General features: G+C 41.3%; 3 protein-coding genes and 2 pseudogenes across 8 annotated transcripts; all 5 read left to right on the plus strand.

The window, feature by feature from the left end:
* Positions 1 to 280: 280 nt before the first annotated feature.
* Positions 281 to 2275, plus strand: LOC311013280 (tumor necrosis factor ligand superfamily member 13B-like). Of its 2 annotated transcripts, none has more exons than XM_084009325.1 (6): positions 281 to 511; positions 637 to 724; positions 854 to 910; positions 995 to 1107; positions 1199 to 1370; positions 2138 to 2275. In XM_084009325.1, exons 1-6 carry the CDS (start codon positions 326 to 328, stop codon positions 2251 to 2253), a joined length of 732 nt encoding a protein of 243 aa, XP_083865451.1. In that variant the 5' UTR covers positions 281 to 325; the 3' UTR covers positions 2254 to 2275. The 2 variants fall into 2 exon arrangements, with proteins under 2 accessions (XP_083865451.1, XP_083865452.1); XM_084009326.1 differs by having other exon boundaries at positions 1199 to 1340; positions 2138 to 2274.
* An 823-nt stretch (positions 2276 to 3098) lies between these two features.
* LOC311013279 (transforming growth factor beta activator LRRC33-like) lies at positions 3099 to 5836 on the plus strand. The gene is made up of 2 exons (XM_084009324.1): positions 3099 to 3232; positions 3344 to 5836. The coding sequence occupies exons 1-2, from the start codon at positions 3143 to 3145 to the stop codon at positions 5195 to 5197; spliced, it is 1944 nt and encodes a 647-aa protein (XP_083865450.1). The 5' UTR covers positions 3099 to 3142; the 3' UTR covers positions 5198 to 5836.
* Positions 5837 to 7671: 1835 nt separating this feature from the next.
* Positions 7672 to 13085, plus strand: LOC311013531 (uncharacterized protein). 3 transcript variants are annotated; one of them, XM_084009630.1, is made up of 8 exons: positions 7672 to 8233; positions 8668 to 8806; positions 9659 to 10811; positions 11116 to 11249; positions 11421 to 11584; positions 12185 to 12339; positions 12518 to 12603; positions 12715 to 13085. In XM_084009630.1, exons 1-8 carry the CDS (start codon positions 8093 to 8095, stop codon positions 12819 to 12821), a joined length of 2079 nt encoding a protein of 692 aa, XP_083865756.1. In that variant the 5' UTR covers positions 7672 to 8092; the 3' UTR covers positions 12822 to 13085. The 3 variants fall into 3 exon arrangements, with proteins under 3 accessions (XP_083865756.1, XP_083865757.1, XP_083865758.1); XM_084009631.1 differs by having other exon boundaries at positions 12721 to 13085; XM_084009632.1 differs by lacking the exons at positions 12185 to 12339; positions 12715 to 13085.
* Positions 13086 to 15099: 2014 nt separating this feature from the next.
* Positions 15100 to 17643, plus strand: LOC311014044 (gap junction beta-1 protein pseudogene; annotated as a pseudogene). The gene is made up of 2 exons (XR_014599455.1): positions 15100 to 15378; positions 15559 to 17643. The product of XR_014599455.1 is annotated as a gap junction beta-1 protein pseudogene (transcript).
* A 1339-nt stretch (positions 17644 to 18982) lies between these two features.
* LOC311014043 (gap junction alpha-3 protein pseudogene) lies at positions 18983 to 22077 on the plus strand (annotated as a pseudogene). The gene is made up of 2 exons (XR_014599456.1): positions 18983 to 19275; positions 20171 to 22077. The product of XR_014599456.1 is annotated as a gap junction alpha-3 protein pseudogene (transcript).
* The last annotated feature ends 5631 nt before the right edge of the window (positions 22078 to 27708 follow it).

Raw genomic sequence — 27708 nt, forward strand, 5'->3', positions numbered from 1 at the left:
GATTTAAAAGGTTAAAACTGCTCTTTCATATTCGGGCTCCGCTGGCACGAGTATCGACGAGAACAAATGATGCTCTTTGAGTGAATCCTTTGGCTTTATTAAAAAAAGTGCCTTTTTTTTTGTTTTACTTTGACTGCAAGTTTCACAATACGCTGTAATCTTCATACTATCTAAATGAGTTCCATCTTGAGAGGCAGAGAGGAGATCGTTTCTAAATGAGGAACTAATATTGAAACTGCACATTTAGGTTTTTCCGGGGTTAACTGATGTGTGACCTCACCCATTTGAGTAACTCGAGGACATCCAGCGTGTCTCTAGTCTCACAATGCTGTACAATTCTTTATTATCACTGGTGGCGTTTCTGTTTTGTCTCAGTCTTTTCCTGGTGCACAGAGCCAGTGTTTTAGAAAGTGATTTTCGCAAACTCCAAGGGGACATAATCGTACAATTAAATCAGCCACGTTCTGAGGGAGTCAATGGGAAAGTGGCCAAGATGTCTAAAACAAGGGAGGTATGTCACTGATTACGCAGGATGGAGTCATCTTGGACATTGTACTACTGAGATTTATGCCATTAGTGAGTATTCTGATAACGCTGCAATAATACATTTTCTCCTAATGCTTTGTTTTCTCTTAGGACATGAAGCCGAGCACTTTGCAAAAAGCTCACAGTTCTCTGAAGATATCTTCTGAGAGAGTAAAACGGGAACAGGGCAGCTGCAGAGGTGGGTTGGAGCTGAGAAAACTGAAAATATGTCCATTGGTAACGATCTAATTTGCTAGTGAGACCATAAACAGTCTACACTAAGTTAATAAAAGTAAAGTGTTATGTTTATTTCTCTCCTCTTTGCTAGCTCCAACATCATTCCTGCAGTTAACAGCTAACTCTAACACGCAGCCAGAAATTAGAGGTAAAACTCAATTCCAGTCTTTTGGCTGTAGCGTTGCACCGTATGCCATTATTTTGAATAAGTATATCTCGCCTTCCCCCACAGGAAATATAACAGTGATCCCTTGGACTGTTTCTGCGCAGCAAGGCAATGCGATTTCACGAAAGGAAAACAGAATTGTTGTCCAAGAGGATGGATATTACTTGGTGTTTGGACAAGTATTGTGTCACTATAACTCGAGCATAACTAAATTGATTTTGCATCTGATTTGTTCCAAACTGGTCCACCAATGTTCCGCTTAATTCACAGGTTTTGTTCAAGAGCCCGGGTACAGTCATGGGCCACGTCATACGAAGTTGGGGTTCGACAACGGAGACGACACCAACGGAGTTCCTGCGCTGCCTGCAGGAGATGCCCGATGAGTCTCCTGCCAACACGTGCTACACCGCAGGTCGGTGCTGCTGGTCCGCACCAAGATATGGTTGGAACATTTTGAAAAGTACACTTGTTTGCTTTCTTGCCAAGTTATAGATGAGACGATTCATACCACTCTCATGTCTGTGGTGTAAATATAAAGCTGCACCCAGTAGGTGGTTAGCTTAGCTTAGCTTAGCTTAGCTGACAGACAGTCAAAAGACAAAATTGTATCTATAATGTTTGTTTTCTGAATTTGCACAGAAACCTGAGTGTAAACATGTCGCATTGTGGTTGTAGGTGTGATAAAGTGGCAAGTATTTCCTGTCTGGAAGTAGTGACTTCCTGGAGTCTCACTGTCACCCTGAGGTACTCCAAAAGGCATCTGGCGATTTATGCTTTGGTTTTTATTACAACTGAGATATTACGTGTTGATTTTGTGAGCTTTAGAAGTGCTTGTAATATTGTGTTACCTTCCGACGGAGTCAGGCTAGCAGTTTCCCTCTTTGTGCTAAGCTAAGCTATTCAGCTGCTGGCTGTAGCTTCATATTTATCGCACAAGGGGTATCGATCATCTCATGGAACGCTGGGCAATAACTTGTATCTTTGCATATATCTCAAAATGTGGCACTATTCCTTTAAATCTACCAACTTCTCACCACCCTTTTCTTGATGCCCCAATACGGGAAATATATTTTGCAAGCTTAGCTCCAGACTCTCACGCCTTGAGCGTTGAAGCTGGCCTCACTTGGAGACATTATGTCAGTTTTTCCTTTAATTTGTCACCCGTCTTGTATTTCCTCCGATGCCTCCTTCTGTGTCCTCCACTTGCAGGCGTAGTGCAGCTGCATCAGGGCGATGAGCTAGAACTGGTGATACCATACAGGCCACGAGCCATCATCTCTTTGGATGCAGACTCAACCTTTTTTGGTGTCATACAGCTGAACTGAATCCCGAGCGTAATAAAGATGATGCAGCTTGTTGCTGCAGGATGTAGAAAACTGACACTGAGCCGTGTGAGAGGATGCTGATAAAGGACTGAGTGACAGACGGCAGCAGGAGAACTGTCGGGACTTGTCATTGAGGAAGGAAAATGCTTAATAAACGTATTAAATGAGCTGCCCGTCTCATTTGTCATTTGGTTTTTTGGATAAATACTTTAGCTTTAAACCGTTATGGTGTCTCTTTGAGGTGGTCCACCTGGGCCTGTCCCCGAGCATTGTCTATTTGGCTACCACCTCCTTTCATCAGTCTATTTTAAAATGTCTCTTCATGCTCCACCTCCAAGCTGTCTGTTTATTTGTTCGTCTCATCTATTTTAGAAGGGTTTCCGTTTTCCTAAGTCAGGAACAAACAACGGTATAAATATATATCGCTCTGGGGGAGGAGGGGGGGTTTCCTGGTCGATATGAAACTCCTCAACACTGTAAATACTTTAATATGTCATGATAAAAATAAGACGTTATAAATGTGTTAACATGCCTTCGTAAAAAATAAATTCCTAAATGTTCTTAAGGCCCTGCTCATTTTAAATGTATGCATGTGTTTAATTGGTGACATTAAAACACCAACATATGACCATCTTTATCTAAAAGCCTGTTTTTTTATCCAGTTAAACTTACTTTTTTTTTAAATATAAAGTGATATATTGATCTATCAGTCATCAAACCTTTATTGTCTAAATATAGTGTCCACAGTGCCTATCTGGTGTCCACAGCTGTTTTCTATCTCCCCCTTTTTTTTAAAGCATGGCTATAAGAGGGTGTGTGTGTGTGTATATGAGCTCTGACAGCAGTGGTAGTACAGTTTAACAGCAGCAGAAGCAGCAGCCGAGGGAGGATGGTCAGACATATGTTCTCTAATCTGCTGCTATTCTGGTCAATCAGCAATGACCTTTATAGAACTGGACTGACCCACCGGGAGCCAAAGGTAGGCTCAAGATCTATAATTCAAATGTTGTGTAATATTGTTTCAGGTTTCCTGAGTTTGGTTTCCATGGTTCATGCTTTGATTATGATTAATGTTTCCTTTCATTTCAAGGAGCAGTCCTGGAACAACCAGAATCTCCTTTCTGTCCCTCTGGATTTAGATGTAAGTCTTAGAAGACTAGACCTGTCCAATAACTCCATCAGGCAGCTGCACGCACTTGCTTTGCCATACTTGGAACAGCTGGACCTGAGCTCCAACCAGCTGGATCTCATCTCCGAGGGGGCTTTTGAAAAGCTGGCTGGACTTGAGGAGTTGAATTTGTCCAGAAATGCGCTGAACAACGACGTTGGCAGCAACGGCAAAGCCGTCCGATCCATCAGCGGACTGAGAAGTTTGGACATATCAATGAACGGCCTGAGTGATGATGCCGTGGAGCTGTACCTTCGAAACAAATCGTTTCTCGATCAGCTTAAGATGAGTGGAAATACTCTGACAAGACTTTCCCACGAGTTGTTCAGGGAGAGTAAAGGGTTGAGGGCCATCACTATTGATGACAATCAGATATCGGTGATAGAAAATGGGACATTCGAGCCTTTGAGCCAATTAGAGATGCTCAACTTGGCCAAAAACAACCTGGTTCATATCTGTGATTTTAAATTATATCAAGTAAAATATCTGAATCTGAGTCAAAATTCGCTCGAGTTCTTTGTCACGCGTGAGGATGATCAGCTGTACAGGCTGGAAACTCTCGATCTGAGTTACAACAAACTCATTTATTTCCCAATTGTTCCAAAAATCAACCTATTGAAGTATCTTCATCTACAGAACAACATGGTCGGCGCTTTAAATTCTGAGGCTACCATGGTATCAGAGGCCAATGCTCTTTATAGTGAGATTATAAACGAGAAAATGCCTAGAAAAAATAACCTGCACTCAAACTGGAGGCTGATGCCTCTGACATACCTTGACCTGAGCTACAACCACTTCAGGTCTTTCCCACTGGAGACTTTGAGCCATCTCTCATATTTGGAAACTCTCAATTTCAGTTTCAACTGTTTGCAAAACATCACCTGGAATATAAGAGACCACGATGTATCAGGATCCCGTCGGCAGCTTTTCTTTCCCTCGTTGACGCACCTCGACCTGCGGAGCAATGGCCTCGAATCCATTTCCCCGCTCTTTCTCAATGCGCTCACACACTTGGAGACGTTAAATCTACAAGACAATTCTGTGCAGCCGTGCGCCTCAACGCAGCAGATACATCTCAACACCTCCTGTGTTGTCTTTGGGCAGCTGAGGACACTTAGACACCTCAATCTTCAAGAAAACCACATCGAAATTCTTCCACCAAACACATTTCTGAAAACCTCCCTGGTTTCTCTAAACCTCGGGAGAAACCCGCACATGGTACTGCGAGGGAATGCGTTAGAGGGCGTGCAAAAGACTCTTCAGTCGTTGATGATCGGTGAAGTAAACATGAGCAGCTCTGACCTGATGTCTTTCCCCTGCATGCCAGAGTTAACTCAGCTGAACATATCCAACAACAATCTGGATGTGATGCCCGGCAGCTTGAGCTGCTCTCCTCTGAAAGAACTCGACGTAAGAAATAATCAGTTTGCGTCATTAAACCATTCTCTGATCCTTGCTTTATCCGCGAGCCTTAATCGTATGTATATTAGCGGGAATCATTTTAACTGTTGCGACAGTAAATGGCTGATAATCCTACACAGGTTGAAGATAAATCTGCCCGATGTCAGCGATGCTGTGTGCTTTACAAGCGATAGAAACGTTACGATGATAGGGTATCTGAAAAACCCCTCGGGGTATTGTTCGTCAGATACGAAAGAACAGGAAATTCACGTTGGAGCGATGATCATAGTTGTTTTATTTGTAGCTGTAATGTTAACCGTGTTCATCGTATTCATCAAGGAAGTGTTCTGCACACAGGGATCACTTATAGTGTGATATGTTCAATGTGTCGGCTTGTTTTGGACATTGACCTGTGGATGCACATGGGTTACATAAAGTGAGCAAAACAAATACAGCAATGAGGAACTGGATAGTGCACGAAATTCACTGAAGCATAATTCCTGTGAGTTTCATGTTTGCTTGACTTTTAGTTTATAAGATGCAATAAACATAACAATCTTCCTCATCCAACACAATTCTATTCTCATCTCCGCTCAAGGCTTTTGTTCATGACTCCTTTTGCACATTGTTAGCCCTCGAGAACATCACACTGTGTGACCTGTGCAGCCAAAATTTTGTTTTTAAACATTGACTCCCAAGCTGTTTCGGTTAAAGTGCGATCCAAAATTTCTAATCAGGCTGAGGATTTTTTTTTGCCCTTCTTCATTGTGAAATGTTTGTTTTTTTAATGACGTCTGTGAGGCCTTGCACAACATTCCCAGAATCTGAACTCCTGAACAATTCAATTAAGCGCAAATAAGAGTCCACATTTCTGTATAACCATCGATTCTAAAACAACTGACACTTTTTAGATGCAAGATCTATTTTAATATGTATATAATTTTCTGCATTTGTTTGTTTTGTTTTGAGTGTTGGTGAACAACAGCTGCTGTACATAACAATAAATACGCTGTTAATAACCAGGCTATGTTGCCAGTCTTCATTTTAAAATATGAATTCACTATTTCTATAGCTGCAAAATAGATGAAGTGGTAAGAATTGTGAATTTCTGCTTTTCTGCAAGCAACTTGAATTCCACCAAATCATAAAATATTGACTAGAGGGGCTACTATCATCAAGGATGGTGCAATCTGATCTACTAGAAAGTAAGACCCTTCTATGCAACACATATTCTTCAATGTTGTGTTAAATTATGTTCTTTCTCAAACTTGAGGATGTTAAGTGTTCTTTGGGGGCTTCAAATGATACATTTGCTACAAAGTGGTGACCGTTTATATTATTCTCCCCTGCAGAGGCTTCCTGCGAATGAGGGTCTGTAAATAGTCAGTTTTAATAGCAATTAATAATTGTATTATATGTATTCATTCCTTTATTTCACATTTCTAGCCAATAATACCCCATTTACTTACATTTTCCATTACCTTCATAATTAGTTGTGGTTCTGTAGGAGTTAAATAACAACACTTTCATCCCACACTGTGGACTGATACACAGGCGATGAGGTGCAGGCTGTTTGCCCGATGAAAAATGTGCCTCTTGACATGTCGCTTTGTAAAAATGACTCAGAATTGCAAAGATTGTGTTACAACCTGAGCGAGTAGCTCGGGGTGCACTTGGGCGAAGCTGCTGTTGCAGGAGGACATCCTGTTAGGCAATCCCCTCATTGTCTTCCTATAGACACATCCTTCTCCTTTACAACTGGTGAAACATGCCATTTTTGCAATTCTCACGCTCGTTGCCACGTTGTCCACTCGGTAGAGCGCAGGCTACGATGCCCATACAAGTGCCAAAAGAGCCAGATGCTCATCAATCTGGGCTCTTGAGCAATATAACTGGGAAATATCTTCGTTGCCCCACCCACAAGATTTTGGTGTGAGATCAAGTAGCAGCATGACAAGTTCAAGCAAAGAGCACTGGAAGAAAAGAACACTGTGTGGATAGTATTAGGTGTAAAACCATAGGAATGCAAGTAGCAAATTGCATTCATTCTTGTACTTGGTGGTTAATGGTAGCTGGCATTTAGACATTAACAGCAGCTTGTTTGTTAGCACATATAGAGCAAGTAAACGTGAATCACTGTAAGTATCCCTCTAGGCTGTATTTCCAGTAAACCCCATCCTTAAAAGTAAAGGACTGTCATCCTTGCCCAGTTAAACCCGAGACGGTGGAGGTGTCTTGTAATAACGATAATATTATCTGACATCAAATGTAGTCCAAGTTACTGGCGTTGCCATTAATAACACACTTATCTTGTTTTTAATCAAAGTCAAGTCCGTTCTGCTCTCTGCCTTGTCAGTTTTCCTGTAAACCCATCCCTCGGCACCTTCCTTAATATCTCAGCATCCAGCTGCTCTCATTGTCTGTTATTGTGTTCTTTGAATATATTGTGCTTACCTAGAATGATAGTTTTCTTGATAAATGCATTGCACTCCGCCCAACACACTACACACAGCAATTCACCCAAAAGATAGACCTTTTGATATACTTCTTTTTAATTATCTTCTCTCTTCAGTGGAAACAGGAGATACAAAAAAGATAAGGATAAGTCGATGCTGATTCATATGTCTGTATCGCTTGCCAGAAAGCAGAAGGGTGAACAGGCTCTGACTAGGGTGGGTATTGGCTTTTACTGTCCTTCACAGGCACCTCTTCTCACCAATATCATGAGGCCTTTATTTGGGTCGTCAGAACACATTTGAGGTGGGGAGCCTTAATGTTTTTTTTTATTTGATTGTTCTGATTATTGTTGCCTGCTTCCCCAGGAAGGGGATGGCCTCAACCCATAGATGCTATACTATACCACACGTTTTCTTCAACGTGGATGCGTTAAATACGTGCTGCGATTACTAAACACAGCGCTTAAGTTTCAAGATGGCGGCGGCAGCGGCGGCGGCGGTTGGTGACTCGGCGACTCGGATCGTCTGTTTCACTGAGGACGGCTGGACTTGGAATCATCGAGGACCAATGGAAGATGAACTCCAGAGCCGGGAACCTGTGAACAAAAACGGTGGTCAACGTTGGTAATAGCTGACGGTTTTATTTATATTTTTGAGTCTCGCTAACGTTAGTTACATAGTTAGTTAGTTAGCTAGGTTATCTAACGCTAGCCAACTAGTTTAGCTAACATTAGCCGGCTAGTTTAGCTAACGCTAGCTAACTAGAGTGCGGTCAGAGCCCGGCGGCGCCTCTCGTCCGTCCCAGACGACCACCATGACTCCTCAGCAACAGGCCGTCCTCCGCCGGCCGCACCCCTCCACAGTGAACCAGAAAGTGGAGTTAACCTTCAAGCTCTTCGTGCTGGAGAATGCCCGGAATACACTCGAGCAAGAACTCCGTAACGTCATCAACAAGGTAACGTTAACAGCAGTTTATCACATCTACATGTCAGGATTTATCTGTAATTTAATTTAGCTAATTTAAAATGAGATCTGCGAGCTAGCTAACATTACCGTAAAGGATGCATTATAAACTGGCTAGCCAAGCAACTTGGTTGACTGAGATTGCAGCAATTGCATGTAACGTACATTTTTGCCAGAGTTACAATCACTGCACATTTTCAGTATTAATTCTTCTCCAAAAAAAATTGTATTAGCTTCATTATGTACGTTAGTCTGTGATGTCAGATAGTAAGGTCAATGAGTCATGGCAGATTCTCAGAGCCAACGATTTCTGGTCAATTATTAAAAATAATGAAAAATGTTTTGTTTTTTAATAAGCACAGCACTAATTGTCTTAAAATGAACAAATTAGTTTGCCTGCTTTCAACATCACTTGTTTTCCCTCAGGCCTATGAAGAGGTTCAAGGTTTCTTGAATTCATCTTTTCAAGCCGACGTTGGTGTATTCAGTGAACTCACAAAGGCTTTGGATACAAAATGTGAAACCATTGGCAAGCTGTCAGCTTTATTAAAAGATCTTGCAGTTGGTAAGTCGAGAATTAATCATATAACTTTAGGTGATAATGTGACATCCAGCACAAGCCATTATTTATTCAGGTTATTCCCATCAAGATGGATATGTCATTTATAAGAGAGACCTGAGTACATATAAGTAGTAATAAAACAATTTAAAATGTACTTTATCAATTACTTTTGATTTAATGAAATGAATCAAATGCAATAATCATACTCAAAAAAATACTCATTTTAAATAAGAATTGACCCATTAGAACCAGAATGTTGAGCTTAAAATACAATTTATGGTATGGTGCAAAGAATCTAAAATAAGTATTTCCCAGATCAGTGTTACTTCCAGGAAACTGCAGCACTAGCTAGTCCTGTGAGCAGGTGTCATGTGTCCCAACTCCACAGACAATAAGTGACATCAAATATAAGGGGAATTTTGGAGAAGCCCTTTATAAATAAAAAAACAAATGCTGGTCTCTTCTAATGGAAAGAGATGACCAACCCACTTTCTGATAAATAATACAGTGGTGATCGCCATAGATGTCTCCAATTATAAATTGAAGGATAGACAGCATTTTGCAAGAGTGGATGTTGATGTGTGTCTGTAAATTACCTCACCATGATCTGGCATTGATAAAAAGATTGCTTTCACGATCTTCTGTCAACAAGACAAAGGGAAAGAAGTGAATCAGCATGTGGTTTGAAGGTGAATTTGTCCTAATGCTATCCACGTGTAAGACAAATGTCCCAAATAACTTGATATACTAGAAACGCCTTATCGACCACCAGCATTACTCAAGAATTCAGTGTGTGAAATTTTAAGTGAAGTGTCATCTGCAAAACGCTGTTTTCTCAAATGTTTTCATCTTTAGAGCCACACGTTTGTGTCCAGCCTGGTGTCAAAAATGGAGTGAGCACAAATCTACTTCAACCACACAGTCGCAAAGGGATCCTAATGGCGGACGTTCTCAAGTTTGGGCCCATGTTGCAGAACTCACTCATGGCGAGCTCCATTGCTAAAGCACTCCAGGTGCTTGGAGCCTCCCTGTCCCACCAACAGCTGACACATTTCCCTATCTCCCAGCATGCTGTGGGCCAGCAGGATGTTATGTTATGCAGCATCTCGTCCAGCTACAACAGCACCGTTGCGACAACGAGCTCATCCATTCACTTAAAGATGGAAGATAAAGAACACGTTGTTTTTGAGGAGAAACTCTCATCAGATGCTGCCATTCTTCCTCCTGCAATTATTAAGAAAGCTGACATAAACCCAGAGAGGCCACCACTACTACCTCCCATACAAGCTATACTCCCAGAGATCAGTAACCCTAAACCAATGACAATAATACCGCTAATGAGCTGGGGATGTGAGGAAGATCTCCAGGTGCAACACCAGAAACAAACATCCTCTCAGCTGCTTCACTTCCTCAGAGCAAAAGCTAAAACCACAGGTGCACTGGAGGTCACTGTCATGGAGTGGTGTAAGAGTATGTGCACTTTGCCACAGTGGCCTAGCATCAAAACACAAAGCTGCCAACCCAGAGATGGTGTGCCTGATGATCTGATCAGTGCTTTAGCTCAGAAAACGTTACATGCGGATATTGAAAACCAAGCCCCAGTCTTCAGGGTAAAAAGAGTGGAATCAAGTGGCTCTCTGACCTATACTTGTGTGATTGCAACAAAGACTGAATTGTGGGACATTGGAGACATTTTTATACAGGTGGGACTTGGTGACTCTGAAGCTAGCCCATTGGAAAATAAAGACTGCCCAAATATGACCGCTCCGGAAGAGAACTCTCGTCTTAGCATCCAGTGTAAAAGCCAAACTCTCAAGTGCACAGAACCTGAAATTATGAGCCATTTTGCTGGTGCAAAAATGCCAGCGATTACCAGCAAAACCATTCCAGAGTTCCAGACCCGAAAGTTTGAAGAGACTGAAGTTGCGGTGTCTCATATTGTCAGCCCCGGCAACTTCTACATCCAACACGCAGACTCCCTGACGAAGCTGCAGGGCCTTGTCACAGAGTAAGTCGTTCAGTATGGATTCTAATCTCTTGTCTGCTTTTTACATTTACATTTACATTTAGGTCATTTAGCAGACGCTTTTGTCCAAAGCGACTTACAATAAGTACATTTGTCAAAAGAAGGAAACAAAGAAACCACGACGTTTTTCTCAGCTATTCTTAACCCTCATTGATTCCCTGATCACGATAACAGAACTTATAGAGCCACTTATCCTTTTTTTTGTTCATTACTACTTTCTTTGTAGATTTCTTTTTTTAATAATCCACATGTTTCTGGTTGTCATTATTTTTTTTCTTATTTGCAGCAGCTGGAAAGCCAGTAGTTCATATGCCGAGCAGAACTGCATTCCAGACATTGGAACCAAAGTAATGGGTTGGTTCTCTAAGCAAGAACAATGGTGCAGGGCTCAGGTGACCAAGATATGTGGAGTAAGTGGAGGTGGGTCCAGTTTTTTTTGTTTTTGAATTTGAATGGTTTTGCAAATGCATACCCCTAGATGGTAGCAGTGTCACTTTGCTCGCCTGTTGCTACTTGGGAATTCATTCCTGGATTTATTTTTGGAAAAAATGTAGCTTACCCATGCCATGCTCTCTGTCGTTTGGATGTCAGATAATAATGCCACTCATGGCGCTGGCAGTGAGACATCCATCCAGGTGGAGGTGAAGAGGCTGGACCACGGTGACACAGCCTGCCTGTCACTGTTGAACATAAAAGAGCTGACCCCAGAAATGGCCATCCTGCCACTACAGGCTGTACAGGTCTCACTGGCAAATGTGAGTGGCATTTCTAATTTGACTCCATCATTATCACCCAAAATGGATTTTTTTTTGTTGTTGTTGCATGTCAAGTTGGCATTCATTTGCCGATATTGCAGGCCTTGTGTGTGACTATTGCACATGTGCACATTGCAAAGTTGATGCTGAAACAATATATCGTTCAGTCCTAATTCCAATACAATTACTAATTGCCTGTTTAAAAATGTAGTCGGTAGTCTATTCCAAATATCACAATATTAAAGTAACATGCAATTCTGTTAGTTTTCATCACAGCACCTGAAAGTGTTCTTTTTGAGCTGTGAAAATGTTGAATAATTTGGCACCCTTTTTACCAGATTTTAACTTGGAAGCAGCAGCAGTACCCATATAAATGAAATTAACCAACATGCAAAATTCCCGGGACAGGGTTACAGATTATCCCTCTCAAGATTTGCATACATGAGGGTTAATATGCTGTGCTCTGCTGTGAGAGTATAAACTCAGTTACAGTATCTGCTGTTGCCAACATGATTAGTCACAGCCTTATCTATTTGGCACTGATAAAGGAAATGAATTATCTCAATTCATTGTATTTATTGTTTGTCGCCCCCACCCCAGGTGACTCCTGTGAATGGGAGTCAGTGGTCTGAGGAGGCTGTGGGCTGGTTCAAAGCCATGGTACACAACAGAACTCTCTATGCCAGACTTTACCCACATGGGCCCAAAGTTACAGTCGAGCTATTCTTGGAAAAGGGAAAGCTCGGAACTATGAGGTACTAAAGTATGAAACAGTCAGTTAATTGTGAATTGTAACTTTTTTTTGCCTCTCAACAGTCAGTATGGCCCTTTTATTTTATTTTATCTGCTACCATTGAAGAATTAATATATTTCAGTGGCCAATGACTGCAGACATTCTTAACCATACAATGTGATGTTATCTTATCATTTCAGGAGAGGTGCATCACTGTCTTTGAGGCTGGCCCAGAATGGACATGCAAAACATGACAAGCTGAAGAATGCCAGTCTCACCAACAAAAGTAAGTGGAGTTCATTTGGAAATTGTGCATCTACTGTAGGTGGCAGTATAGTCTGTTTGTGACCAGAGCGGCACTAGTTTTCACTCACAATCTCGTGTTTTGCTTTTTTAGGCACAGTTCGGCATAAAATGAGCAAACAGGACTCCGAGTGGGAGAAATACCTCATCTCATGCTATACTGGAAGTAAGAGTTATTCGGAAAGTAGGGAATGTGTGTAGTTGGTCATGTTGTTGGCTTGTCTGACAGCCGACAATGTCAAATGTAAAATACAATCGTCAGCCTGGCCATGAAGCACACTGAGACATTTAATGATTCTTAAATGAGAGTTGACTCGTTGTTCCGGTTGACCAGCTGTGTAAATGTAAACATACAGTGGACTTTCATGTTGCACATTGACAAACTGCTGTGATTGGCACTTTGCAGTACAAGGATAAATCAAGGTATATTTAAATAAAATGTAATATAATCAATATTTTGAATTATACTCATCTGTTTAATTAAGTACCTTGTGTTAGCTCTCTTGTGTATATTTCTTGTCTAGTTAATGTGAGTGTAAATCTAATGTTCTCTATAATACCGTAAATCTTGCAAATCTTCTGGGGTTTTTTTTTTCTTTTAACAGATTGTTATCAAAGCCTTTGAAGCATTGATAGAAAAGTGTGACACAAAGGTATATTTTTGTCTTACTTTTTTTAATGTCTGTATAATGTTTGGGGGACATGGAAACCTGATTGTGGTGCATGTTGTTTTATTTAGAACATTTCCCCTTGTACTTGGTAATTTAATTTATACCGGCATTTCCTTAACCACGAGGAAGTGTGTCCTGGTTATTCCTGCCACTAGAAAGTTCCAGCTGAGTTAGATTACCTGCCTCCTATTAAGTGATACTTGATTTGTATGTGTGCCACACACAGCAGGTCCATGTTATTTCAGTTTCCTTTTCAAAATAATTGTTAGAGCCATATTGCCTTAGTTAATGTTGAGATCTTGTACAAAGGCAGATCTATTTTTTGAAATGTACATTCTACATGTATATCTCTGCTTTCATAATAAATCTGATCTACAATTGTATGCTTTATGTCTGTGTATTGTGGATTACTCTACCCTCTATAGAAGGAATATAAATGAGGTTTAGTTCATTCAAAGAATTACCAGGCCACCCAAACCCTCCCACTACATTTGTCATGAGTGACGCAGAAATGCTCATGGCACAGTGAACTGCTGTAGTTCATCTGATAGTACATGACAAATGACCACATTGTGTTCTTCACTAGCATTCACGTTACTGTAAATTATTGTTTCTACTGTTACACGGAGGAGTTTGACCGGAACACAGTGTGCAATCTCAATTGATAATAGTAAAATCTATGAGAAATGGCAGAGGCATAACTTTAAAGTAAGTTTTAATGAGTGGATATTTCTTCCAAAGGCCCACAAAAGGATATTATTTAAATGATTTGAAGCAAATTTGATACAAAACAAATTATTGGTCTAACATAAGTTTGAGCCCAGATTTAGTCCCCCTGCAAAAATCTCAGTAAGAACAGCACAAAACCATGGTTGATTTAATTTCATGATCATAACTGCACTATATATGCTTAATTCACAGTATTGCTGCATTTACATTTGTGACATGGTTACGTTAGTTTGAACACTGGTGTGATTTATGCATGTGTCTAAAAATGTTAGTTTCCTCAAGACTGGCTTTCATTTTCTCCCACATTAGTTTTCAGTATCGGTTAAACAGCTTGTGTGTTTTCTGGATGAATCTGCAAACGTGCTAGTGACTGTGCTCTCAATGACAGCGCCTCAGGTCAAAAGCTTCCTTCACTTCCCTGCCCTGCCAAGCACAATAAATAATGTGGCAGGCTGAGGCCTTTTGTGTCCACACAGATTCTTTCTTTTGCCCGGGGTAGGCGGAAATCGAGGCGTTTGATCTGAATTCTAAAGAGTCTTGTTGCAGCCCGATAAAGGCCGCCATTGTATGTAAATAGTTTATATAAGAGCATATGACTGCTACGGTGCAGGGCACTGGCTAGTGGCGGAGGAATGATTAGCATTTTCCAAACGCATGGTGTTCTCAATCCAGCCCTCTGGCTTTTGCTAAAACACACAATATTTTATTTCATCGTTGTGCACATTTTTGTGTACCACCACAGCAGAAGGTAAACTGTTCTCTCATTTGATTGTTTGATACTAACATTCAGTGTAAAACAAGGACAGATTGTGTGCGAGTAATGAAGTGGCACATTGCCTCGACTCAAATATGTTGTTTAAGTGTATCGTTGCCCTTTTTATAGTGATATTATTTGAATGAACCAGCATTTAAAGTGATAATTTCACGTTTTATTGGACAATTCTGGTGAATACTTCAGCATTTCTTCCAAACAATGGAGGTCTCTCAGCCGTCTTAAAAAAAAAAAAGGAATCTCATAATGGGATGGATGTCTTGCTTGTTCCTTGGAGAAATTTGCTGGCAGTCTGTCAGTCCGTCAGTCCGTCTGCGTGGTAGGTCAGTTTGGGAGTACAGTATTAATACCGGGCGAGCGAATCACGTGGCTCGGCGAAACATTTCGCGATTGGCTTCGTCCCGTTACGTCTTGTGACGGCGCACGCCGGTAGGCCATCACCCCTGCTCTTATACGGCCAACTTGCTTCTCGGCAATTCTTTTCTGTTGTTCCTCACTCCGCCAGCTTGATGCTCAGGCCACACCTCAAGATGGTCATCTTTGGACCTGGCGCTGCGTACGCCGCTTGCACCGCTGGCTGAGCCTGGTAAACCTCTAAAAACTACTGTTACACCAGTTAGACTTTTTATTAAGTTACAAATGACAACAACCAAGTTATTTAAACTGATAATCCGTTGCTACAACTTTTCAATACAAAGGCCTTAATGGTTTTTGAAGATATTAGCTTAGCCTTCATCCATGTAACCTTTTATTTTCTTTTTTGCAGTCCTGGAGTCGAAAATGAACTGGGGGAGCTTTTACGCCGTGATCAGCGGCGTAAACAGACACTCTACTGGCATCGGACGCGTTTGGCTCTCCGTCATCTTCATCTTCCGTATCCTGGTCCTGGTGGTCGCCGCCGAGAGCGTCTGGGGCGATGAGAAGTCCGGCTTCGTCTGCAACACCCAACAGCCCGGCTGCAACAGCGTCTGTTACGACCAGTTCTTCCCCATCTCACACATCCGCCTGTGGGCGCTCCAGCTCATCCTGGTCTCCACCCCCGCCCTGCTGGTGGCCATGCATGTGGCCCACCGGCGCCACATCGACAAGAAGATCCTGAAGAGGACGGGCCGCGGCAGCCCCAAGGAGCTGGAGCACATCAAGAACCAGAAGTTCCAGATCACCGGAGCTCTGTGGTGGACGTACATGATCAGCATCATCTTCAGGATCGCCTTTGAGGTGGCTTTTCTCTACATCTTCTATCTGCTCTATCCTGGCTTCAAAATGGTGCGATTGGTGAAGTGTGACTCGTACCCGTGCCCCAACACGGTGGACTGTTTTGTGTCCAGGCCGACAGAAAAGACCATATTCACTGTGTTCATGCTGGCAGTGTCTGGAGTGTGTGTGCTGCTTAACCTGGCTGAGGTGGCGTACCTCATAGGCAGGGCCTGTAAACGGTGCCTGCGAGGCCCTGATGAAGAGTCCAAAGGAGCTTGGATAAGTCAGAGATTGGCTTCGTACAGGCAAAATGAAATCAATCAGCTGATAGCAGACCATTCTCTCAAGTCTAAGTTCACTGTGACCAAGAAGAGCCCTACTGAAAAGAGTGAAAGGTGTTCTGCTTTCTGAGACTCACCTGTTCCCTTCAAACTAATCTGCAGTAATCGTACGTCAGTGGAGCATGTTGCACTGCATTAATGTTACATATTCTCTATATTTGATCATTGTCAGCATACAGAGCATACACCATTTATTTCTGAACCTTTCAGCCAGTCGCTTAGTTATTGGTTTTACTGACCTGTGGTGTCGTTTGTTGTCGTTTGTTGTTTGCTGGTAGTGAAATCTAAAGAACCATACTAGTGTTTTTGCATGTTTTGGACCACGTTGATGTTGGTGTCAACAAAGCTCATTTTCCTGGTTTTCTTTTGAATACAGTTTGAGAAGCAGCTTACTAACTTCTTCAACTTGAGCTGAAGAGATCGTGCCTGTGTGTTTTTTTTTTTGCAAAATGGTGTCATTGTGCTCGTTAATATGGTTCAAACAGCTGCCTGCCACACAGTCGTAGTTACAAGCAAGGATGTATGGAAATCAAGGAAATATTGATTTTTAAAAAAGATAACAAGAATATTAACTTTTTGGCATCATAAAGGTTTCTGCATAGGGAAAGTATTAGTAAAAACAAAGAGTGATTTCTGATAATTCGACCAAATTGTGCAAAAACATCGGTGTGATCCTTTTTAAAGGCGTGAAGATTACAGTAGTGATTACAATGCTGGATAGAAATGATTTGCATTTAACCTTAATATTTACTATATTTGATTTCAGTCTTTGTCAAAGCCAGTAATGGAAAAGGGCAGTTATGTGAATAAATGCCGTTAAATGTCAGTAGCAGCCCTTTAAGCCAACAGCGATACCTTTTAGATTTTATTAGACAGATTAAGTTATTTGACTTTGCTCAATTTTATAGCTGCAGAGTAACGATACAAGAAAGTTTTTTTTTTTTTTTTTTTTTTACACAATAGCAGACAGCTTGTCTACTGGTTTTTATTCAGAAATGGCAACATGTCGACATGCTCTTGACCGGGAGACCTCCGGCGGAGAAAACCACTCAGATGGAAGTAGAGATGGCGGCTCGCTAGCGTTGCCAGCCTCAGGAAGCGCGTCGGATTAAAGTTTCCTTTGGGAAAAAAAAATAGTGCCGGTCCTGGAAGGTTCAATGTCCTTGTTCAGTTGGGGGGACTTTCATTCAAAATTGTCTTATCGTTGAACTTAAAAATAATGAGGCAGGCGACCTAAAGGATGATGTCATCACGAATATTCAACATAGTTGGCTCGTGATGCAAACTTTCCCAATTTGCAAACTTTAGATCAGTGGAAAGTTAAAAAAACAATGTGTGATGATATAATCATTTCCAAAATTCTCAAAATGTTTTTATCTAACGAAATATTCTACTTCAGTCCATATTTGGTGTTTAGCTTCTTTTTTTTAAACACCAGTCGTACATCGCAAAAAATATAGGATCACAGTTAATGCTTCATCCAAAACCATTACAGTGCTATGAAACTGAGAAAATGATAAGTAAAACAACAACTTCCCCTAAACTAAAACCAGACAAAAGAATAAAATGTGAAATTAAAACCAACTACAATTTTTCAATAAAACTAAAAAAGAAAAATGTAAAAATGTTGTCAGCTGTAACTATTATCTAACTTAGCATACTGCTATGGAAATATTCTAACAGTTGGTGCTAGAAAACCAAAGAACGTTTTAAAATACAGTCATCGGATATTATCGTTCCACAAGTGATTAAAAAAACGGAATTCACTTTAAAACCACAAACGCATCTTAACTGCTAATCTATTAATAGTGTGTTATCTCAACAGAGCAGTCAGATGGTGCACAAAGCAGAAGTTTATTTTAGGATAAACCGTGTAAAATCCCAGTACTGTACATATGTCTTTGTATATATCTGTATTCAAGTGTAAATACTACCTACTTACTCGTGTGATGTATTTTTTTTTTCTTGAGAAAAATGCTTGACGTTTTAACACAGACAGTTGCACTTGCTTTCCTCAATATTACCCTGTATAATATTATTTATGATCTCTCTGGGCCTGAAAATGTAATGTCCCATACGCTGGTTCATACTTCTATTGTACAGTTATACACACAAAAACCCTGATGTCCACGTTTATGCCTAAATGCACATATATGTATATATTTACACCCAGGTAATCATTCCAAATAATATGTAATATGGGTTAAAACTATATGTGTATTCCACCTGATGTAATGCAATAAACTGCCTGATAATTTGACATTATTTTTGAAGTTCTTTAGCAAACATACATTTGGGCTTCTTTTAAAACTGAAAATGACGTGAGTAATTATATAAATGTTTTCCATTTGAACATTTTTAGAGCCTCGGCTCATCTCGTTTGTTGAAGCAGAACTTTCCCCCCTCCCTGTCACTTCCTTGTAACTTGAGGATGCAAATGGCAACTCATCTCCAAATCATGCCCCCCATGATAGGAGAGACCCTCGGGTCTATATTTAGACCACTTGTGGCCAGACGGACTTAGCGGACACCATCATTGGCCAGCTGCCCCGTCACTCACTGTAAGAAGCGAGTAGAGGGGCTTTAATAGTTTACATTAGAGAGTGTACCCTGTGCCAAATTTAACCACAGAGGGGAGGGGGGGAGGTTTGAGTGAGGGCAGGCCGGACATGGTTGAAAGTGTGTCCAGCAGGTTTACGGCTGTGTTGTGGTCAGCGGGAAGACCCCGAGACCTGGATCCCGGTTCCCGTCTCGGGCCACATTTGACAACAAGAAGGCTTGAGTTGGTGTGGAACGGAGGTTGCTGCCACTTTTCCTGTCCATTCAAGGGCATTGCCGGGGGCCCGGGGACCAGCTTTGCACTGAGGCCTGTCACCGAGGCGGCCGGGTCATGGACCCTCGAAGACGTGTCGGGCTTTACAGCAGGGGATGCATAAGCTGACAAGGTGGGTTTATCCTTTGAATGTGACTCGTCTGTGACTACTTGTGAAGATGATCCTTTGTGGACTGAAACAGTCTCAGGAGTTAAACGTTCAGGCCCAGGGTGCATGTTATGGCCGAAGGCTGCTGTTTGTTTGTAGGCTTGTGTGGAAGCACAATGTTAGGTGTTGTCCCTTCTTACATAATTAAATTCCTAATTCTTTAATTTTTTTTTTCTTCTTTTAAATGTTACTATCTTGTCATGGGGGATAAAATAGTCTGAGGGGATTAAGTATTGAAAGCAAACGTTTGTTTAAAAATTTCAGCCCACAAGCTACTTTTTATCTGTTAGTGGCTGCTCCCAGAACCTCCTTTAACCCCTCAGCGGTGGGGTACCGTGGATCTGCCGTCCCGCTACCGTGCAACACTAATAATCAGAAGTGAGAATACGAGTTATAACATAACGTGTTACAGGATGCCAACATTACTCAACTGTTTCTAATTCGCTCCTTCACCACATCTGCCTGGTGTTTGATTGCACCTCATGTGTGGATCATGTGCCTTAGAGTCGCCAAGGCCGGGAGTCGAATCATGACTTGAAAGTGCCCCCCCTCCTCCCCTGTCTGCACTTGCCAAATATATACCCTCCTAAAGTAAATCTAAGCCTGCCCATATCCACGTGGAGAAGGCCACTACCTGCTCGGCAGCAGACTTCCCCCCCCCGTTGTACACTCAGTGAGCAGCTTGGCTCCCTCGCGACTCGTTTGCCCTGAGCTCTGCTGAACTTGGTCATACGTTTTTTAAGAGAATTTGTAGTCCTCTGGAACACTGGAGCTTACTTTAACCACTGGATTTGTGTGATTACGTGAGTCACAAGTCAAGCTGAAAAACTGTTCTTTAACCGTTTTTTCCTACCTCCAGTCCCAGATCTGAGCTCACGCAGTCATGGGGGACTGGAACCTGCTGGGAAAGCTTCTGGAAAAAGCCCAGGAGCACTCCACCGTGGTGGGGAAGGTGTGGCTCACCGTCCTGTTCATCTTCCGCATCCTGATCCTGAGCGCCGCGACGGAGAAGGTGTGGGGCGACGAGCAGTCGGGCTTCACCTGCGACACCAAGCAGCCCGGTTGCGAGAACGTGTGCTACGACGTCACGTTCCCCATCTCCCACGTGCGCTTCTGGGTGCTGCAGATCATCTTCGTGTCCACGCCCACGCTCATCTACCTGGGACACATCGTCCACCTGGTGCGGATGGAGGACAAGCATAAAGAGAGGGAGGAGAGGGAACAGGCGCACCACCCGGACAAGCACGCCCTCATTGTGGGCGGCAAGCACAAGAAGGCTCTGGTGAGGGACAACAAGGGCCGGGTGCGCCTGCAGGGGGAGCTCTTGCGCACGTATGTCTTTAACGTGATCTTTAAAACCCTGTTCGAGGTGGGCTTCATCGTGGCCCAGTACCTCCTGTACGGCTTCGAGCTGAAGCCCATGTACACGTGTGGCAGGCCGCCCTGCCCCAACGTGGTGAACTGCTACATATCCCGTCCCACCGAGAAAACCATCTTCATCATCTTCATGCTGGGGGTGGCCAGCGTGTCTCTGCTCCTCAACCTCGTGGAGATCTACCACCTGGGCTTCACCAAGTGTCGCCAGGGCATCACCTTCAGGAGACGCCACCGGGCCGCGGCGGCTCTCCCCAGTGAGCCCAACGAGGCCGCCGTGCCGTACGCGCCGAGCTACGACGACTACTTCCACCAGGTCCAGCCGGCTTACCCGCCCGTCCCCGGCTACGACCTCTCCCCTCTGTCCGAGGGCACGGACTCATCCTTCCACCCCTACCACAGCAAGGCGGCCTACAAACAGAATAAGGACAACTTTGCGGTGGAGCGGAGCGGCAGCAAGCCGGAGGAATGTGACCTGAAAGGAAAGAAGGGAGCGGGATCGACCCCCGGGTCACCTACGCAGACCAGGCCAGGCCGCAGCGCCAAACCCAGCAACAACAAGACTAGAATAGACGATCTGCAGATATGAGGAGGTTTATGTTTCTCTGAGGGGCGTCTTAAATTGCTGTGAGGGGATCATATGTTGTTTGGAAGCATTCATACACGTTGAACCGACTCCCCTCTTTAAGATGGACGCGGGTTTGACTCATTCCAACTTGGAAGGGAGTGACTTTCACAGGGAACAAGGTGAAGCTGCGGTTGCACCGTGTAAAGACTGACTTTTTTATCATTAATCACATTTTCTAATTAACTTCTTCAGGGAAGTTCTGCTCCACTGAGTAGTATCCCATAGCTGGCTTTTATTTTGAAAAAATTCCACCTTTGACTGTAGCATTAATGCCACACACCGTTTGTGACAGCACAACGTATTTCAGTCTGTGTCTCCGCTATTCACTATCACTAAAGTATCTGTCTGCTCAGGTTTTTACATGAATGTGGAAGAACCTGCACCTGCGTATAAAGTTGTCCAAACCTCGGGAACAGAATCCAGGTCAGAAACTTGTTTAGCGCTGGCGAGGAAATCAGATATGGCGAAAAGTTAAATTTAAGTTCCTGTTCCTGTGTTTTGAGGTCACCATGTAGCATAGCTCACTTGCTCAGACGAAGCGTTGTGCAATACCTGACAACACATCAGACACTGGAAATGCTAACTCCAGGACGTGCCTCAAAAGAAATTACACTGGTCTCAGGAGTTCCCACATTTGGTTATTCGACAGCCAGCAAGCACATAATTATAAGCACATTGTTTTGTTTATCCTCGTTTCTAACCGTGTTTGTACCATTTTTCTCTCTTCTTCTTCTGTAAAGCACTTGGTGACAACCATATTTGTAATTGCTTGAAATAAATCTGTCTTAAATTTGCAAATTTAGCAGTTTGTTTATGTTCTCAAATCTGTATCTGTATCTTCATTATATTATTTCACTGGAACACGTGTTGCAACTGTTTACCAAACAAATAAATCAAGACAATCTCAGAGCAGAAGAGATAATACTGGCAATATTTTGTTCAGTAGCTCAAACATACATATATAGTATCTCTGGAATTAGAATCTACCAGCTGTAGGTTGAGTCATCAGTATCCACCCATGAAAATTCAACCTACTCTAAACTGAGGAGCTTGAGCGGGAATAAGCGCGTCATGTTTAAAGTCTTTTCTGGCAGCGTTTCCACACACATGCACATCTCACACTCGTATGCCAGGAAAACACACATCACGTAGGCAGCCCCGGTATGGAAACCTTGAAATAAATCACACGGCATGTTCTTGACGAGGAAGCCGACTCGTACCTTTAGGACGAGTGCGTTCATCACGTTTCCATCAGCGCTTAATGTGTCAAGGGGATAACAAACGTAATATTTTGACTCAACTTGTATTCTAAAGATACAAAGTGCGACGCCTGATGAAATAAATCACTTCTTCAGCTGCGGTTTAATGACGTGTTGAGATAGTCTGGGCATACTATTGTGTTATTTAGTGTGTTGTGGTGCCAGAAACACTGTGTTTCAGATCTCCAGTCAAACAGTCAGGATGTGTTATTTGTAATGCATTGCTCCATAAATCAGGAAGTGAACCAGAAGAATCTCTGATTCTAAAAAAAAAAAAAAAATGTTATTTTAAAACATAGATCATCTTAAGATGTAATAAAGTGATCGTCTTAATGAATTGTGTTGACAGATGAAAGGATGTGAGTTATGAGTGCGTATAGATGGATATCCAGCTCTTTGAAGAGAAATCCTTTTAGCGAAAGGCCAGCGTTTGAACGTGTAGTTGCATCAGAGTATTGTGATTTAAAGTTTCATACTACAATGGAATCGCATGATAAAATCTGTGATTTGTTAACATCAGATGACAGGGAGTAGTTGTTTTTGTATAAAACTGCCTTGATATTGATCAATGGTGGAGTATGTAGTTTGTAGCCTTGCAAATGAAATTAATAGCAGCAGCATCACCTTTGACCCTTTTGAATATACAAGACTGGTGATCTCAGCCATGATTTGTTAGTTATTTGGGGGCTTTTAAAGTTCTGCTTTTTATTAAGAAGAGAATATTGTAAAGGTGGGAGCTGCTGTAGGATATTTAGACAACTTCGGGGGAGGGGGGAGGGCAACAACAGATTCATAAATCTCCCTGTTATTGGCAAATTACTTGCATAGAGTCCCTAAAAACTCAGGAAGGTGAAATTGCTTCAATGCAATGCAAACTAATTCAGCTTACATTACTTATTAGAGATGAGGGCCAACTAAGAAAGCCCATTCAGTTAAATTAAATACTCTAATTGTGTGGCATAATCTTCATAATCTTATTTAAAAACAACACACTCTTCATTAAAAAATGTAAAACAAAAACACAAACAAAACACAATTTGAACTCTAAATGTCAGCAATGCTTTTATGGAGCTAAACATAAGATACATATAAATGTGTGTAAGTGTAACCCAGTAGTAAGTGTAGCTGTTTTTCTTTTTAGTGCTGAAGCCTCCAATTTTCTTCTCAAAAAGCTTCTGAGCAGAGTTTCATGGGAAATAACAGCACAGACTACAACACAGTAAAGCGCCGCCTCGGTTATGTGTAATGGTGGATATAATTGTATGTGTCCAGATGAGTTATTCTATCACTTTATTCTGTCGTGCTCCCTGTGGAGCGATGCCTCATGTGATCCTCCACCAGCTTCAGCACGGTACTCTACTGCCCTCTCCCTTTCCTTTCACAGAAACACCGACATGCTGGGTCTGCTGGACGCGCCACCTGCTGGGCAAAGGACGTTGAAGAAAGATATTTAGTAGATGTACAGGTACTACAAACTCTGAAATGTACTCAAAGTATAAAGTATAAAATTATGGACAAAATGTTCTCAAAGTATAAAGTAAAAAGTATCCCTATGAAGGACATTTCTACTGTTTTTTCCCCCAGGCTAAGTGAATCTTGCATCATATTAATGAGTAAAAGTAAAAAGTGTAAATAAAATGTATAGTCAAGGAAAGTACAGATTCCTGAAAATGATATAATATTAAGTCCAGCACTCCCCCGCTGCATACGGCTACATAAAACAGTGAGCATTAATGTGTCCATAAATCTCTGTGTTATTTGTCCAATTAGGACATATGGAGCTTTTACTGAATGGGGGATGCATTTAAGAACAAGCTGGCCACCCAGAATAAAATCATCAAGTAAGTGTTCAGTCTGCTTTCATCACACTCACACTCACACTATTCACTCAACCTGCTAATGTGTGATAAATGACAAAGAGCCAGCAGCAAAGTCTGCCCTTGCACCAACTTTGTGTTGCTGCGAGCGTTTAAAGCTTTAGATACGAGCCAAAAGGCAAACACGGCTTCTGATGTTTGCTGACTGAATCGGTCCGATTGCTTGCAGGCCTGTCACCTCATCACCAACACCAGCCTTGTTAAACGCAGACTGCACAGCTCTGACACAAATTCTGCAGAATACAGTGTGTGATCTACACTAGAGTGCCGTTTGAAAGAGGCTCACGGGGGAACAGAGGGGGGGAAAGCTTCTGAAACGGTTTTCTGAGGCAGAAAAAGTAATTATGGTTTGGCGGCATCTGTCATCTCTTCATATTCACGCTGTGTTTTCTGCTATCGTGTTACAGCTGAAACTCTGCAGAAGTCGGGAGAGGAGAACTTTCGCCTCAGCAGACTTGAGTGAAATTTTGGGATTGATTCTCAATAAACTGTGTCTGTTTGTTGTGGGAAAATAAGTGCTCATTTAAAAAAAATGAGAATTCTGAGGATGAATCGGTTTAATAATTTTTATGACAGTCATGTTGCTGTGGGGGGGTCAGTGGAACTTCTGTCAGAAACACAATAATAAACCTTAATATCTATGACAAAGAGAGCCACAGGAAGACTGTGTACTTGCATGAAAAGACTGTTTGTTGTTAATGGAGGCTCAGATTTTGACCTTGTATACACATAAAGCTGACATTCTTCAGAAAAAGTCTCTCACAATTATTCAGTCTTACACAACAGATGACAAGGGAGGTCATGGCCTCTTGTGTTATCGCACACAGACTTCATTTATATCTATATATATATATAGACCTATATATATTGTTTATAGTAGGCTATATATATATTTATATAGTTTTCCCATTTTTTTGGTAAACAAAAGCCCTATTTTTCTAACAAAACTCCTGTTCTCCTCATGGCCTCACTGCTTTGTCCCTAGAAGACTACTCGGGGCAGAATTGTGTATTTTAAAGAGGGAACACAGTTATTGCACAAATCCTCTAAAGGGCTTTTATTTTTAATTTTATTTGAACTAATATGAGTATCTACATATGTTTTATAAAACCTAGTGTGTTTCTTATGTAATACTGGGACTACAAACTGAATTTTGTTGTACAAGCCTGTACTATGAACTTTGAACTTTGAACCTTGAACCTAAACCGAGTTAAACAAAAACATGGCGGACAATGTGCCGACAGTGTTGTGTTGGCGCAGCTCTCGTGTCTAAATGTAAGTAAACGTTTGTCTAATATGTAGTATGGCAACCTACGTGTCTTGCTATCCTGCTACTTGTGTTGTCGCCTAGTTAAAACGACCCCATAACGACCGTTAATTAAGCGTTGGTCATGCTAACAGGAGCTAACAAGACTCCATTGACTTCTATGGTAAGGAGCTAACTAGCTAGCTAACTAGCTGCCTAGCCAGCTGGCTACCGTTATTCGACATCTGGAAACGTGACGTTACATAGTACGAACCGTGACGCTGATTCAGAAGAGCACTGCCTGGATGTTGACTTTCTTTAGGTTGTCTTTGAAAACTGATCTCTCTCTGTGTCTAGAATCTTTTTTTTTTTTTTTGTCTAGAATCTTGCTTGCTTGCAAATTCAACCTATGATGTAAACAATAATAGTATGTCATAAAAAAAAAAACAGGAAGCAATAAAATGTCAGCGCTAATGTCATGAAAAGGGTAAAGTTTTGTATGTCACAAAAAGGCAAAAAGAAAATTCAAAGTACATGAGAATAGTCATAACATGCATGCATTGACTTTTTTTTTTTTTTTTTTTAAATAAAATAAAAATGTTTATTTATTTTTTACTTCTCTTAACTTTTTTGACATGCGATACTATTATTTTTTTCTACATGCTATACAATAGAGTTGCTGTTGGCACAAATGTATTTGAATGTGATGCAAATTCTTATGTCGTCCTCTTTTTTCTTTTTCTTCCCAGAGTGCAGTTTTCTTTTCCGGACCAAAACAACTTCTTCTTCTTCTTCTTCTTCTTCTTCTTCTTCTTCTTCTTCTTCTTCTTCTTCTTCTATATGAATGTGTTCAAATGTGTGATGTCAATAAAGGTCTAGGTTCAAATTTGTGGTTTTCTGTTCCCTATTCCTCTCTCTCTCTCTCTCTCTCTCTCTCTCTGAATCACTGGGAGATGCATGTCTCATACTCCCATGTCCACCTTCAGTCTCTTTCAAAGGGGAAACATGCTACGAAACAACAGACATTTTTTATATGTCATACTATACAATGGCATATTTATGTCTTTTAAAGTATATACTATTACATTACATTCATCTGGGTTTTTATCCAATAAGTGCATTCAACCATGTGGATGCAACCAAGAATCATGCAAGCACGTCACCTTCAGCAAATGTGCTGAACTGCTACAACATTAAGAGACAGAGAAATAACTTTATTATACATTAGTTCTGACTTTTTTCATCATACTTCATATTATAAATTTAAAAAAAGAATTCAACATACTAAACGATGACTTTCGACTTGCTACACTGACATTTTTTTATTACTTATCAACATGCTACACTGACTTTTTTTTTACTTTTTTCAACATACTGACTTTTTTTTCAAGTTTTTCGACATGCTTTCATAAGACTTATTTTTCAACATACTATAACTTTTTTGACATGCTATAATAAGACTTTTTTTCGAGATGCTATAATATAACTTTTTCTCAACTTTCTTCTCGAGATGCTTTTTCCAATTTCTTTCAACTTTACTATGACTTCAACTTTTTTGGACATGCTAAAATATGACTTTTTCAACTTTTTTCGAAATGCTATAGTATTAATTTGTTATTTTTCTACATGCTGTATTATGACTTCTTTCACATACTATACTATGACTTTTTTATGACTTTTGGACATGCTATACTATGTTTTTTCACAACTTTTTATGACATACTATGTGTTTTAAATGACCCATAATACTTTACTGCAATACTTCATTGCGTAATTAGCTCAGGTTGTAGAGCAGGTTGATCTGTGACCAAATGGTTAGTGGTTTGAAACCCTTCTTCCCACCTTCTTTCTCTCACCAGAAAGTATTTAATGTTAGATGTCAGACAGAAGCCAACTTCATCCACAATTAAAACTTCAACAGGTAGTACTGCAGGAGTTATTTTCCAATTTAAGAATTGATTGATTAGGTTACAATTTGACAATATTGGATGTGTGAGTAAATGTATCTGTAAA

This window comes from Eutrigla gurnardus, assembly GCF_963514095.1.
Source record: "Eutrigla gurnardus genome assembly, chromosome: 5".
NCBI classification, from domain to species: Eukaryota; Metazoa; Chordata; class Actinopteri; order Perciformes; family Triglidae; genus Eutrigla; species Eutrigla gurnardus.